Below are 13,651 nucleotides of genomic sequence, written 5' to 3' on the forward strand. Positions count from 1 at the left end.
TGGATTATTTGCTTTGTTGTTGTTTAATTTTTTTTAGTTCTTTACATATTTTGGATACTAGCCTTCTGTTGAACGAAAAGTTGGTGAAGATATTTTCCAAACCTGTGTAGGCTGCCATTTTGTTCTATTGACAGTGTCCTTTGCCTTACGGAAGATTTTCAGTCTCAAGAGGTTCCATTTACTAATTGTTGATTTCAGATCCTGTGCTGTTGGTGTTCTGTTCAGGACATTGTCTCCTGTGTCAATGAGTTCAAGGCTGAGCCCCACTTTTTGTATACCAAATTTAGTGTATCTGGTTTTATGTTGAGGTCTTTGATGTACTCAGACTTGAGTTTTTTTCAAGGTGAAATATATGGATCTATTTTCTACATGTAGACTTTCAATTAGACCATTTGTTGAAGATGTTTCTTTTTTTTTTCATTGTATGGTTTTGGTTCCTTTGTCAAAAATGATGTTTCCATAGGGGTGTGTGGTTTTGTTTGGGGGGATGTCTTCGATTTGATTCCATGTAGCTTTTACTACTCTTGCTCTATAGTATAGCTTGAATTTAGGGGTGGAGATACCTCCAGAAGTTCTTTTATTGTGTAGGATTGTTTTAGCTATTCTGTTTTATTATTGTTGTTTGCTTTTCCATATGAAGTTAAGAACTGTTCTTTCAAGGACTGTAAAGAATTATATTGGTATTGATAAAGTGCATTGAATCTGTATGTTGCTTTTGATAAAACGGCCACTTTTACTATGTTAGTTCTACCAATCCATGAGCATGGAAGAACTTTCCATCTTCTTATATGTTCTTTAATTTCTTTCTTCAGATACTTGTAGTTCTTGTCATATGGTTCTTTGACTTGTTTGGTTAAAGTTACCTCCAGATCTTTTATATTACTTGTGCCTATTGTGAAGGGTGTAGTTTCCCTAATTTCTATCTTGACCCATTTGTCATTTGTATACAAAATTGCTACTGATTTTTTTTTTTTTAGTTAATTTTGAATCCAGACACTTTGCTAAAAGTGTTTATCAACTGTAAGAGTTCTTTGGTAGAATTGTGGGGGTCATTTATATATACTATCATATCATCTGTGAATACTGATACTTTAACTTCTTCCTTTCCAATATGTACCCTCATGATATCCTTTAGTTGCCCTATTGCTCTAGTACTCATCAAGTACTCTGTTGAATAGATATGAAGAGTGGACATCCTTGTCTCGTTCCTGATTTTAGTGAATTATTTTAAGTTTCCTTTCATTAAATTTCATCTTTGGTATTGGCTTGTTGTATGTTGCCTTTATTGTGTTTAGGTATAAGCCTTGTATCCCTGATCTTGCCAAGACATTCATTAAACATGAAGAGGTGTTGAATTTTGTGAAAAGCTTTTTCTGTGTCTAAGCAGATGATCAGGTCGTTTGTTTCTTTTGGTTTGTTTATATGGTGGATTATTTTGACGGATTTTCATATATTGAACCGCCCCCGCATACCTGGGGTGAACCATATTTGATCATGGTGGACATTATTTTTGATGTGTTCTTGGAATTGGTTTGCAGGTGTTTTGTTGAGTTCAATTGGATCAATGTTCTAATGGAAATTGCTCTGAATTATTTTTCTTTGTTGGGTCTTTGTGTGGATTAGGTATCAGGGTGACTGTGCCCCTATAAAATGAGTTTGGCAATTTTCCTTCTATTTCTATTGTATGTAATGTCTTGAAGAGTATTGCTATCATCTCTTCTTTGAAAATATGATAGAATTCTGTTCTAAAATTATCTGGTCTTGGGCTTTTTTTTTTTTTTTTTTTTTTTTTTCATGGGAGACTTTTCATGACCACTTCTTTTTCTTTAGGGGTTATAGGGCCATTTAACTTGTTTACCTAAATTTTATCTAACTTTGTTAAGTGGAATCTATCAATTAAATTGTACATTTCATTTGGATTATCCAATTTTATGAAGTATAGGTTTCTGAAGTAAGACCTAATGATTCTTTGAATTTCCTCAGTGTCTACTGTTATGTCTTTCTTTTCATTCCTGATTTTGTTGATTTGGTTCTTTTTTCTCTGCCTTTTAGTTAGATTGGCTTAGTTTTTGTCTATCTTGTTAATTTTCTGAAATAACCAGTTTTTGTTTTCATGGATTCTTTGTATTTTTCTTTTAATGTCCTGATTTCAGCTCTGAGTTTGATTATTTCCTGCATCTACTACTCTTGAGTGTGTTTGCTGCTTTTTTTTCTAGAGCTTTCAGGTTAGCTGTTAAGTTGCTTATGTGAGATGTATCCAATTTCTTTATGCTGGCACTTAGTTCTATAAAGATTCTTAGCACTTCTTTCATTGTTTTCCATAAGTTTGTATATTTTGTGCCTTCATTTTCAAAGAATCTTAAAAGTCTCTAATTTATTTATTTATTCGCTGACCCAGTAGTCATTAAGTAGGGATTTTTTTCAGTTTCTATTAGTGTGTTGTCGTTTTGTAATTTCTGTTTTTGTTGATGTCCAGCTTTAATCCATGGTAATCTGATAAAATACAATGGGTTAATTTAATTTTCTTGTATTAGTTGAAGTTTGCTTTGTGTCTGACTATATGGTCAATTTTGGAGAAGGTTCTCTGTGATGCTGAGAAGGTATATTCTTTTGTATTTGGGTGAAAAGTTCTACAGATATCTACTATGTTAATTTGAGTCATAATAGTTAGTTTTATTATTTCACTGTTTAGTTTCTGTCTCGATTATTTGTCCATTGTTGAGAGTGAGGTGGTAAAAATCTACTATTAATGTGTAAGTATCAATGTGTAATTTAACCTTTAGCAATGTTTCTTTCACAAATGTGAGTTCTTTTGTATTTGTCACATAGATGTTCAGTATTGAGATGTCTTCTTGGTGGACTTTTTCTTTTGATGTGTATGACATGTCCTTCCCCATCTCTTTTGATTAATTTTGGTTGAAGTTTATTTTATTAGACATTAGGATGACTACATCATCTTTTGTTTATTTACTTAGAAATATTTTTTCCAACCCTTTATTCTGAGGTGTAGTACCTTTGTTGCTGAGTTGTGTTTCTTGTATGCAGCATAATGTTGGATCCTGTTTATGGATCCATTCTGGTAATGTGTCTTTATATTGAAGAGTAGATTCCATTGATATTGAGAGATATTAATAACAAAGAATTCTGAGTTTATTTTATTATAATATTGTTGGTGATAGTATGTTTGTGTACTGTCTCTGGCTCTGCTGCCAGTCTTTAGATTCCTCTCTCCTAACTGAGCAACCTCTTCTAGCCTCAGTAAGAGAAGATACACTTACTCTTACAGCAACTTGCTATGCCAAGGCTGATTGTATCCATGTGAGGCCTCACATTTTCTGAGAAAAAAGGGAGGGCATATGGGGGCCAGGAGAGGTAAGATGGAGGAACTGGGAAGAGAGGAGGGAGAAGAAGCTGAGATCAGGATATAAAGTAAATAAATAATTAATAGTATAAATGAAAAAATACAAGAAAAAATAAAAGAAATAGAATGAACTTAATATATTAATTTTTCAATATAATTTTTTTAATTTAAATAATTCCCAAAAAGTAATGCCTTGAGAAAAGACACACATTATAAGAAAGTGCCAAGTTTAGCCTGGTCATACACACTTTTAATCCAAGCTCAAATGTTTAAGAGGTACTAGGATCTCTGTCAGTTTGAGACAAGCCTAATAATACATAACAAGTTCCAGGCCAGACAGTGAGCCCTTATCTCATAAGCTAATAGAATAAAAACAAAACAAATAAATAGTTATGAGAAACTGTGGTAGAGATTTCAAATTCAATAAGGTACAGGGAGAGGGAGCGTTATCATGTTGATACTGTGAAGCATTTCATTGTCTTCTTACAAAATTTCTGAAAATAAACTTGTTTAATTCTTTGTGTGTTGGGCACTGTGCACAGTGGGGGCAGAGGATGACCTTGGACACTAGACACCATTTGTTAGGCACTGTCTACTTTTGGTTTGAGACAGATTCCCCCACTGGCCTGGGTCTTGCCAAGTAGCGTTGGGTTGGCTGATCATCAAACCCCAGGGTTCTACCTGTCTGTTTAAGTACCTAAACTTTTTATGAAAAATGTGATGCTGCATCCTGAAGTTAGTCTTTGTTGAAATAGATACATCACCAATGCCTTATCCTTGAATATATTCTCTCTCTCTTACAATGTGAAGTTTACACTTCTCCTACCAGATGAGTATAGTCACGGACTTCATCTAGACAGCACACATTATATACTCTTTCTATATTTTTATAATAATATACTAGGGTTTGACTAAGAAATAATGAAATACTGGTTTTTAAAATAGGGAATTTCTTTTACTATGGAGTAACTGGAAAAAAACTGAGTTAACTTAATTTGATACCTGTTTTACTAGGACAATGTAAAGCACTTTCAACAAAGGCGAATCCGTCATTTATTGATGGGGCTAATTCCAAGATCTGCAAATATTCTAAGTAGAAGAGGGAAAGGTAAGAGTTGCATGTTATATATATTTTTCAAATCAGGGCTAACAATATATTTAAAGTACCAAGAGTTGCGTATCAAATGTGTAGTAAGAAATAATGTGTGTAATATGGAACTAAGTAAATATATTATAGAGTTTCAGTGACATTTAAAATTTATAATGTTGAGATCTGAAATGTAACTGTGTAACTTTATAATAAGGTAATATTTATTTTATGAATTTAATAATATAAGTAGTTAGAAAGAAAGGGAAAAAAATAAGAAAATAAATGAGAATGCCTGAAAGGAAATTTGACATGAATAAATAATGGAAAGTTGAAAATTAAAATTACGTTTTTATAAAAATAATTGATGGAACCTATACATGCTCAATATATAAATTATGTTTTGAGACACAAATTTGTTCAAAAAAGAACTTTAATTTTTCTGTCTTTTTATATTTCCTTCTTTTTGAGCCTTACCAAATGTTAAGTAATCATCTTGATCAGCTGTGTTTTAATTATCACAGTCACATATGAACATATTCAGTCAGCCTTGCATGTAAGAATGTTATTCAAAGTGTGGTTACTTCAAAAAGGATCATACATGTTAAAACAACAGGCTTGAAAATAACTCCATAGCTTATTTACAGAGAGATCTAGAAATATATCAGTGGATAAGAAGTCAGATAATTGACATACTTCAGTTTGGGGGAGATGATAGGGATGAGCTCAAGGTTATATTTTAAGAACGAATAACAAGTAAAGGAACTAAAGCCAACTCATTATTAAAAACAAATCTACTCAAACATAATGTGCATGACGATAACAGAGCTCATGCCAATCTCTCACCTCTGGGGTTTATAAGTTCTGTGAGTTGTGGGCCAATAATCAAGGCTCCCTGTAGGTCTTATTGATGGCAGGGAAGCCTGACTTAGGTGCCACTTCCCCCTCCCTATCACTCTTTTTTCAAATCTGTGGGAGTCTCACCAACAAGACTGCCTCATCGTAACCTGAACATGGATGACACCAGTAGATCTAAAGCAGATGGAAAAAAAAAGCCTTTTCATACATTCTTTTGAGTATAAAGATGGTATGCCAAACTAATGTATAACAATTTTAAAAGCAAAATTCATTATAAAAGGTCTTCCTTGAATACTCAAATTGTTAATCTTACTATATATCAGAATTTATTAACGTGTAGTGAGTTAATATGTAATATTTAATTGGAAACACAATTTTATTTTCTTTATCTACCATGTATCAATATCAAACGATAATGTAACTCATAGTTTATTCTTCTTCTCACACAAGTTGTTCAGGCACAATACATATATCCAACCTTTATGGGAACATTATAGTAATACAATTATCACACACAATGTGAATATTTTATTAACTTCTCTTTTATTGTTATACACACGTGCTTATTCATTATAAAAATTTATGTATAACAAATTATATTTTTATTTTAACATATTAACATCAGTTTTCAATTTCTAAATTTCAGCCCACAGAAAGTTATTTAATGCATTATTATAATTTAATGTAATATTTGGTTGTAAGGGTTCCATTAAAGAAATACACTCTTACCTTTTTTTAATTTTTGGAATTCTGTATTCAATAAATTCAATAAATAGATAGCAGTGATATGCCAAATACAGGCATTTTAAAGAATTTTAAATTAAATATATGTTTAGAATAAAATGCTGTTACAAAAAACAGAATTGGATACTAATAAAACAGTTTAATAAAATAAGACACAATGTTTAAGACAAAACTAATGAAAAAGATATATAAAGTTAATATACGATCATATTTTTAAATGTCCTTTGGGGAGGAGGCACAAAAATTTAAATAGCTTAAATATTCTTTTTAAAACATTAGTTATTATAAAGTAACATAAATTTGATACAATAAGACTCTATCATTTACAGAAACAAACTCCACTGGTGAATTATATTTCTGAGTTAAATTTTAATTATATATTTACTTATACAGCTATTTCTAATACACAAGACTTTGACAGAAATTTAAGAAGTTTGAGTATATAAAATTTGGCCAAAGTAAAAGTAACATCTTTTCAGCAACTTTTGTTGGTACTGGAAAACCCAGATGTTATGAAAAGCTGAGACTGGTTATTTACAAATAACTTTGTGAGTCAGTGGAATGCTTCTTAAATCAATCCCTAGTAAATATAGATCATGAAGAATATAAAATGAGTGGAAGCTTTACATATTGAAATACCCCCTTTCAACCTATAGTAAAACTGGTGCTGACACATGCTAGACTTCAGAGTGACAATGTTTTCTTAGGATGGCAGAACTTCTGTTTTCCTTTGTGGTAGCACACACATTTTAAATAAAAACACTCTACAGAAGATACACCTTTCAACCGGGGGCAGGGTATTGATGGTGGGACTCAACCCTTGATTCCAGAGGGCTCTGATCTCCTAATGACACTTTTACCTTTTTTTTTTTTTAACTCATTGACAGTCAGGCCAATTCTCAGAATCATGAATACAAAGACCCTTTATTAATCAGCTAGTCAAGTTGGTATATGTTCATTTTCTATTTCAGTTAAATTTATCAGAGTTATCATTTTTTATTTTTTTATTTTATTTTTTTTCAATGCAGTTTATTCAGGAACATTGAACAATCCTCGGACCCCGGGGAAAGCCAGCCCACAGCTTAAATAGCCTCTGGGTAGCCAACCCAGGCGTGCCACGGGGGCAATGCAGATAGGTCCACATACATGGAAGCAAGCCAGATCCTCGGCCTTAGCCAAATGTGGAGTTGTTCGTGACAGAGAGCACTCACCATCGGGAAGGTGGAAGGCAGAAACCAGCTCCATCTTTAAGGCATAGCATTCTGCAGCTCTCTACAGTTCCCCCTTTTTGTTTTAGACGCATCAGGCAAGAGTAGAGGTCTGATCTCTGATATTAGAAATAAATTGGGACTTTGTACAGATGTTCATTTAGGTGTCATCCACCCAAAGAGCATCAGACCCGTCTGATACCTTTTTCTCAGAGGTGGGACCTGGGGCATCAACCCGCATGCAATCAGACATGCTCTTCTCTGGGTCCAAAGCGGCTGACCCTGAGTGCAGTGCTTAGCCTCGCATCCTGAGCGTATCATTTTAGCTTTTTATGGTATCCAACCATGCTTGGGGAGAATGTCCTGCTTCAATGGCTGTAAAGGCCTGAATGATCATGGCTGCATCACACTGTTGTGAGACTCTAATCTTGCATCTCAAGAGCAAACAAGAAACATTATTCTCTCAAATCCAAATCTAAAATAATCATTTAGATAGAAATTACAAAGAATAACTTTTGTGATTTTTGTGTATGGATATATGACAATTGATTTTACATCTAAATCACTATATATTTTCCTTGACTATTTTTTTTTTAGAATCTCACAAGAAATGTTCTTCACTTAAGGTAAATATTTTTATTTTCCACATATAATTTACATTATATTTTATTAAATACAAACTACTGAATGTGTTTTATCAAACCCCATCTAGGATCCCACTGAAATAAAAGTCTTTGATGCAAATACAAAATTAGAAAACTATGAAATACAAACATTCAAATCAGGTAACTTTGCAAAATTATTCTGGGAAGAAGAATTTTAAAATATGTTGTAATAAGTAAAAATGATATTGGACTAAATAATGTTTATTATTATTTGCCCTATAGTTATTATGGTAGTATCATTTAACACACTATCACAATCAAATAAGACACAGACACCTGTTAGATTTTATAATTGCCTTATTGAACTTGGGCTGGGCAGATATTCTGTTTACATTGTGTCCACCTCACAGCTCCTATCCAATACCATCCATCTTACCATCCTTATCTGGGCTACCTTTCATCCACAGTCTTATGAATACTTGCTTTTATTCTTCATCTGGGCCTTCCCACGCCATTATTGGAGTCCTTCCTCCTGGTCCAAATGGTTTCTCTTCACACTAACCCATTGCGGTGTCCACGAGCCTCCTCTCTTTCCATTTGTCTGTTTCCCAGGATTCCCTGGGAACGTTAGCCACACCTACCCCGTTCTGCCCTGTCCAGGTTTGAGGCCTTTAATCAACCAGTCAGGTATAATGTATGAGGCAGGTTTCCACAACAAGGTTAGGTTTATCCAGGCATTAACCAGATCTTGAGGGCCAGTAATTAGCATCAAAATACAAGAATCAGACCAACCCCCAACAATTCCCCTTTTTTTCTAAATGAAAAGTTCATTTTTATACAGTAAGAATAGTTATGAAACAGCTATAAAAACCAATATGTAAAAGTGCAATTTATAATGCCTATCCTATCTATGAAGGTTTAAAGTTATTTTTACCTAAATTATTTATTATACTTTGTATCTACCAACCTAAAAATATGTATCTAAATGTAAAATATCTTTTTAATTTCTAAGCAACTAAGCTAATTGTAAAACTATGGCTATTTGTTCTTCACCCCCATAGGAGAATTGAGAAGGAATAAAATTAATTACTTAAGTAAATAGAAAGTGGATGTTAGCAGCTTAAAAAAAGAAAAGAAAAGAAAAGAAAAAGGCAGAGACAGTTTTCTGCCTAAGATGCCATCCAAAACAATCTATACTGTTGAAGCATTGCCTTCAGCCTTCTGTCTTTTACAGACATATATGTGAAGCAGGAACTATTTAGGATTTGTGTACCCTGTCTTGGCAGAGTTTGGCAGTTTATTTGGCCTGCGTTTGAGCTTTCCCATTTTATGCAGAATTGTGTCTGTTGTAAAGCAAGGGCATTTTATTTGCCTAAGTGAGTGGTTTGCTATATTTTCAGCCATCTCCGTAAGAAGGTATTTGATGCTTATCTTTTTTATTTATTTATTTATTTATTTTTGAGGTAGGCTGGGTGCTGCCTAACTTTTCATTTAGAAAAATGTCTCACTGACAAAAAAATCCTTAAAATAATAAAAACATTTTATGTCAGAACACAACCCCATCATAAACCAGAGGGTTTTTTTTTTCTTTTAAAGACTTATTATTTTTTTTTTTTTATGTATGAGTGCTCTATCTGCATGTACACCTGCATGCCAGAAGAGGGCATCAGATCCCAGTATAGATAGAGCTACCATATGGTTGCTGGGAATTGAACTCAGGACTTCTGGAAGAACAGACAGTGCTCTTAACTGCTGAACCATCTCTCCAGTCTCCAATAAAAACATTTTAAAATGCCATGTTCTGTAAATCTCTGAGGTTTTTGAAGACTTATTTATTTTTATATATTTATCTATAGAATCATATCTATCTGTTAAATCTAGTATATACCTTTTTTGATAAATTAAACTAGATTAGACTCATGTCTGACATGACCATGAGTTGATTAACAATTAAGTTGCATTACCTAATATCCTAAACAGCTTGTAATAACATTTTTTAAAGTATTGGCAGTAAACCTTAAATTTGTACCAATATACTAAAACTTGTACTAATGTATAAAATAAATTTATTTTTGCATCAATATACAAAATCTTATACTAATGAGCTAGAAATAACCTTATTTGAGAATAACAAATAATCTACCTTTTCTCATATCATTTCTATAAAATATCCTTATATCCCTCTTTCCCTTTTTCCTTATCTAAGAAAAAAAGAAAGATAGAGAAAAGAAAAAAGAAAAGAGAGAAATTCCTGAGTCTAAGGTAAATAATTTTATTTTCCTCATATAATGTACATCATATTTTATTGATATAAATTCATTACTGAATGTGTTGCTTCAAACCCCATCCAGGATCCCACTGAAATAAAAGTCTTTGATCAAAATACAAAATTAGAAAGGAATGAAATACAAACATTCAAATCAGGTAACTTCACAAAATTATTTTGGAAAGAAGATTTTAAAATATCTGAAATAGATGCAATATTCTCATTTTACTTAATTTTCCTCCAAATGTGAAAGAAGTATTTGTCCTAAATAAAGCAAATGCTTTAACAACGTATAGAGAAAGTACATAGAATCTTATGAAAATGTTTTATAAATGAATACTTCTTTAAGTATCAGTATTTTTAAGTTTCTACATTCTAACATTTCCAGCCAAACTACTCATATTTGTTAAGGGATTAACTGGGGTGATTTATGACAATGTAAATTTTCCCATAGTTTAAAAATGATCACAAAAGAGATGGCCAGCATCTCACATACTTTTAATTTTGTATACATATTTTCCTGAGAACAGAGCACTCCAGGATCTTCATAGTCTTTATTTTCATTTTATTGAAAATAGAATCTTTAGTAATATATTCTGATTAGAATTGCTGCTACCCCAATCCTTTACAAATCTCCACGCCCATCTAAATCCACTCCCTTTCTTGGTCTCTATCACTAGAAAACAGAGGCATCTATAAAATATAGAAAACAAAAAATAATGATAAGCTAGAATGAAAACAAATTTGAATAGGACAAAGCAAAACAAATGATCAGAAAAACATCGTGTAAAGGCAAAAAAGCACAAGATACACATACAATTAAAAAAAACAGTTGCAGAGAAACAAAAATTGAAACTAAAACATATAAGCAAAGGACTTGTAGGACAAAAATAAATAAGTAAAGTATTATCAGACCATTTGCCTGCTCATTGATCACTTCTCCCTGGTGGGGTGACCTAGCCAGCCCACAAAGGAAGAGGATCCAGGCAGTCCTGATGAGAGCTGATAAGCTGGGGTTAGCCAACAGGGTATGAGGACTTCCACTATCAGTGGACTAGGGAAGAGAGATAGGGGAGGAAGAGGGAGGGAGGGTTGGACCTGGAGGAGATGAGGGAGGCAAGTACAACTGTGATACAAAATGAATAAATTGTAAATAATAATAATACTGAAACTACAGTTGAAATTGATAAAGTTCTTTTGGCTAAAATTTAAAAATTTAGGCAAAGCACTGTGAGACATCTACTACTGGCCATCTACTGCTAGGAAGGAAGCTGTGATTTAACAAGGGTTTGTATATCCAGTGAAAATCGATTAGAGAGAACTAATTTCCTTTGCTAGTTCATGTCAGCTGGAGAAAACTGTGATACCAGTGGTGTCTAATGTCCACTCTCAGCTTTGAGACCTCATCCGGTACAGATCTTTTCAGGCCTTGTTCAGGCTGCCACAGTCTTTGTGAGTTTGCGTGTATAGGTCCTTCTGTTTTTAGAAGGACATGCTACCTTGACCTCCATCTTCTCTGGCCCTTACACTCTGTCTGCCTCCTTTTTCACACGGTTCCCTGAGTGTGCCCAATGAATGAGTGTTCTAAGGTCTCTCACTATCTGCCTCACATTTGACTGTGGTTTCTCTCTGTGTTCCTTCCCGTCTACCATAGGAGATGCCATAAGCTTCTCTGTTGATGGCTGAACAAGCACTGATTGATGAGTATTAAAGATTGTTATTAGGAGTCATTTAATAGCTACATTCCCTTTGCATTTGGCTTTCCCTTCGTTCCTGTCCCTGGCTCATAAGGGAGGTATCAGCGGTGGGTTCCATCTCATGGAGTGGGCCTTAAACATAAACATACTTATTGCTTACTCCCACAAGCTTGGTGGCACGATTGCACTAGCATATCTTCCATACATTTCATTGTAGAAATTTAAAAAAAGGTTATGCAGCTGTGGTGGTGTTTACAGTCTCTGTTGGAAGCATGAAAAGTATTTTCAGGCCCCATGAACACTACTCTGACTTGTGAGCCTGTTTATACAGTGTATTTAATAGATCACGTCTATGACAACAAATTATATTATATAATATAAATAATTGTAAAATATACTAGGATATGTATTAGTTTTCATGTTGCAACTATATGCAATTTTCCATTATAAAGTATCCTCTGAATTAGAGCTTCAAAGTCATATTAATAAATTATTCATTCATTAAAATGACATAATCCTACCTTTCTTTTCTTACTTTTTAAAAACTTCTTTCTTGCGTGAACTAATCATCTTTTGGGGGTTGTAAATTTGGATATGTTTCCTGTTCCATTCATGTTTCACACTGTTACATCTGCCTAAGTCACTTTATAAATTTCAGCTTGATCTTTCACTCTTGAAATATCATCTCTAAAAATATTCACTTTTAATCGTCAGCAGCTCACATTTATCAGGACCCTAATACCTACTGAGAAAAAAAATAAAAAATAAATAATGTTATTTTTTTTTCAAAGATGATTGGGAAAGTTTAACTTACTTATCCAGGAGTTAAAGGAATCATAAAGTAAATAAAGTTAGGCCGGTAAAGTTAAAGTTAAAAAAAAAAATGATATAAAGCACTCACTCAGTTCAAAAGAGATGCCTAACATTCTAGAAAAAAAAAATGAAGGAAAACTTCCCAGAGTCAACTAAATCTTAAACAAAGACAGTTTCCAACACCGTGAACAAATAAATGAAAGTGTATACACATATGAGTTCAGGAATGTAACTGTAATGCTTAGCAGGTTGTTTAAATTTTCAATTTTGAATTATTGAACTATATACACTGTGAACGTATATGTATATGTGATTTTCTTGCATTTAATTTTGTTTTTAAAGTTTTAAAAAGTATTGCCACATATGTAAGGTAGGTAAAATTGTGACTAAATATTCTCTCTACCTAAAACTAAGAAATATTTGATGTCTTTCAAAGGGGTTTTAGATAATTGGAAATAACTCTTAAAATAAAAATTTCATCTAAAGATAAATAAGCTATTAAAATTCTGGAAATAGAAAACAGAAAAATTTATTACTGCAGATTAAAAATACTTAGCTGTTATTATAATTGATTTTGTTTTCTTCAGTGTTGTTTGTGGTATAACTAATTACATTTATTTATTATAAACAGATCAAGACATGTGTGATGGCAGCAGAAATAATCAGCCATTGGTATGTAAATACTTCATTTTAAAAGACTAACATTACAAGATTTTTCCTTTTAGGGTATAGTGTAGCATATACCAAATAGCATTATGTTTTTAAACTTCTCTGTGGAGCAAGTAGGTTATAATTTCATACTTTATTGAAATATCCTTAAACGATAAAAGTTTTTTGTCTAGAAGGACTGTAAATGCAGTTAAGAAACAAGCAACAAACTTCTTCAAGTTAGTTAACAGGTAACTTATCAAATAGATTTAGAGCAACCTCTTTTCTTTGTATTACCATGTATGAAAATTCAATCTCATTTTGCATATGCCTAAAATTATCATAGTGCATAATTTGTTTTAAA

General features: G+C 32.7%; 1 protein-coding gene across 1 annotated transcript in view; it reads left to right on the forward strand.

The window, feature by feature from the left end:
• The window catches only part of LOC110541090 (ankyrin repeat domain-containing protein 26-like), a 194,165-nt gene that overhangs the window by 108,762 nt on the left and 71,752 nt on the right, over positions 1-13,651 (forward strand). The window contains 4 exon segments of the mRNA XM_060371561.1: positions 4,376-4,469; positions 7,856-7,884; positions 10,215-10,287; positions 13,271-13,311. Coding sequence (XP_060227544.1) covers positions 4,376-4,469; positions 7,856-7,884; positions 10,215-10,287; positions 13,271-13,311 — 237 coding nt within the window.

This window comes from Meriones unguiculatus, chromosome 18 (genome assembly GCF_030254825.1).
Source record: "Meriones unguiculatus strain TT.TT164.6M chromosome 18, Bangor_MerUng_6.1, whole genome shotgun sequence".
Taxonomy (NCBI): Eukaryota; Metazoa; Chordata; class Mammalia; order Rodentia; family Muridae; genus Meriones; species Meriones unguiculatus.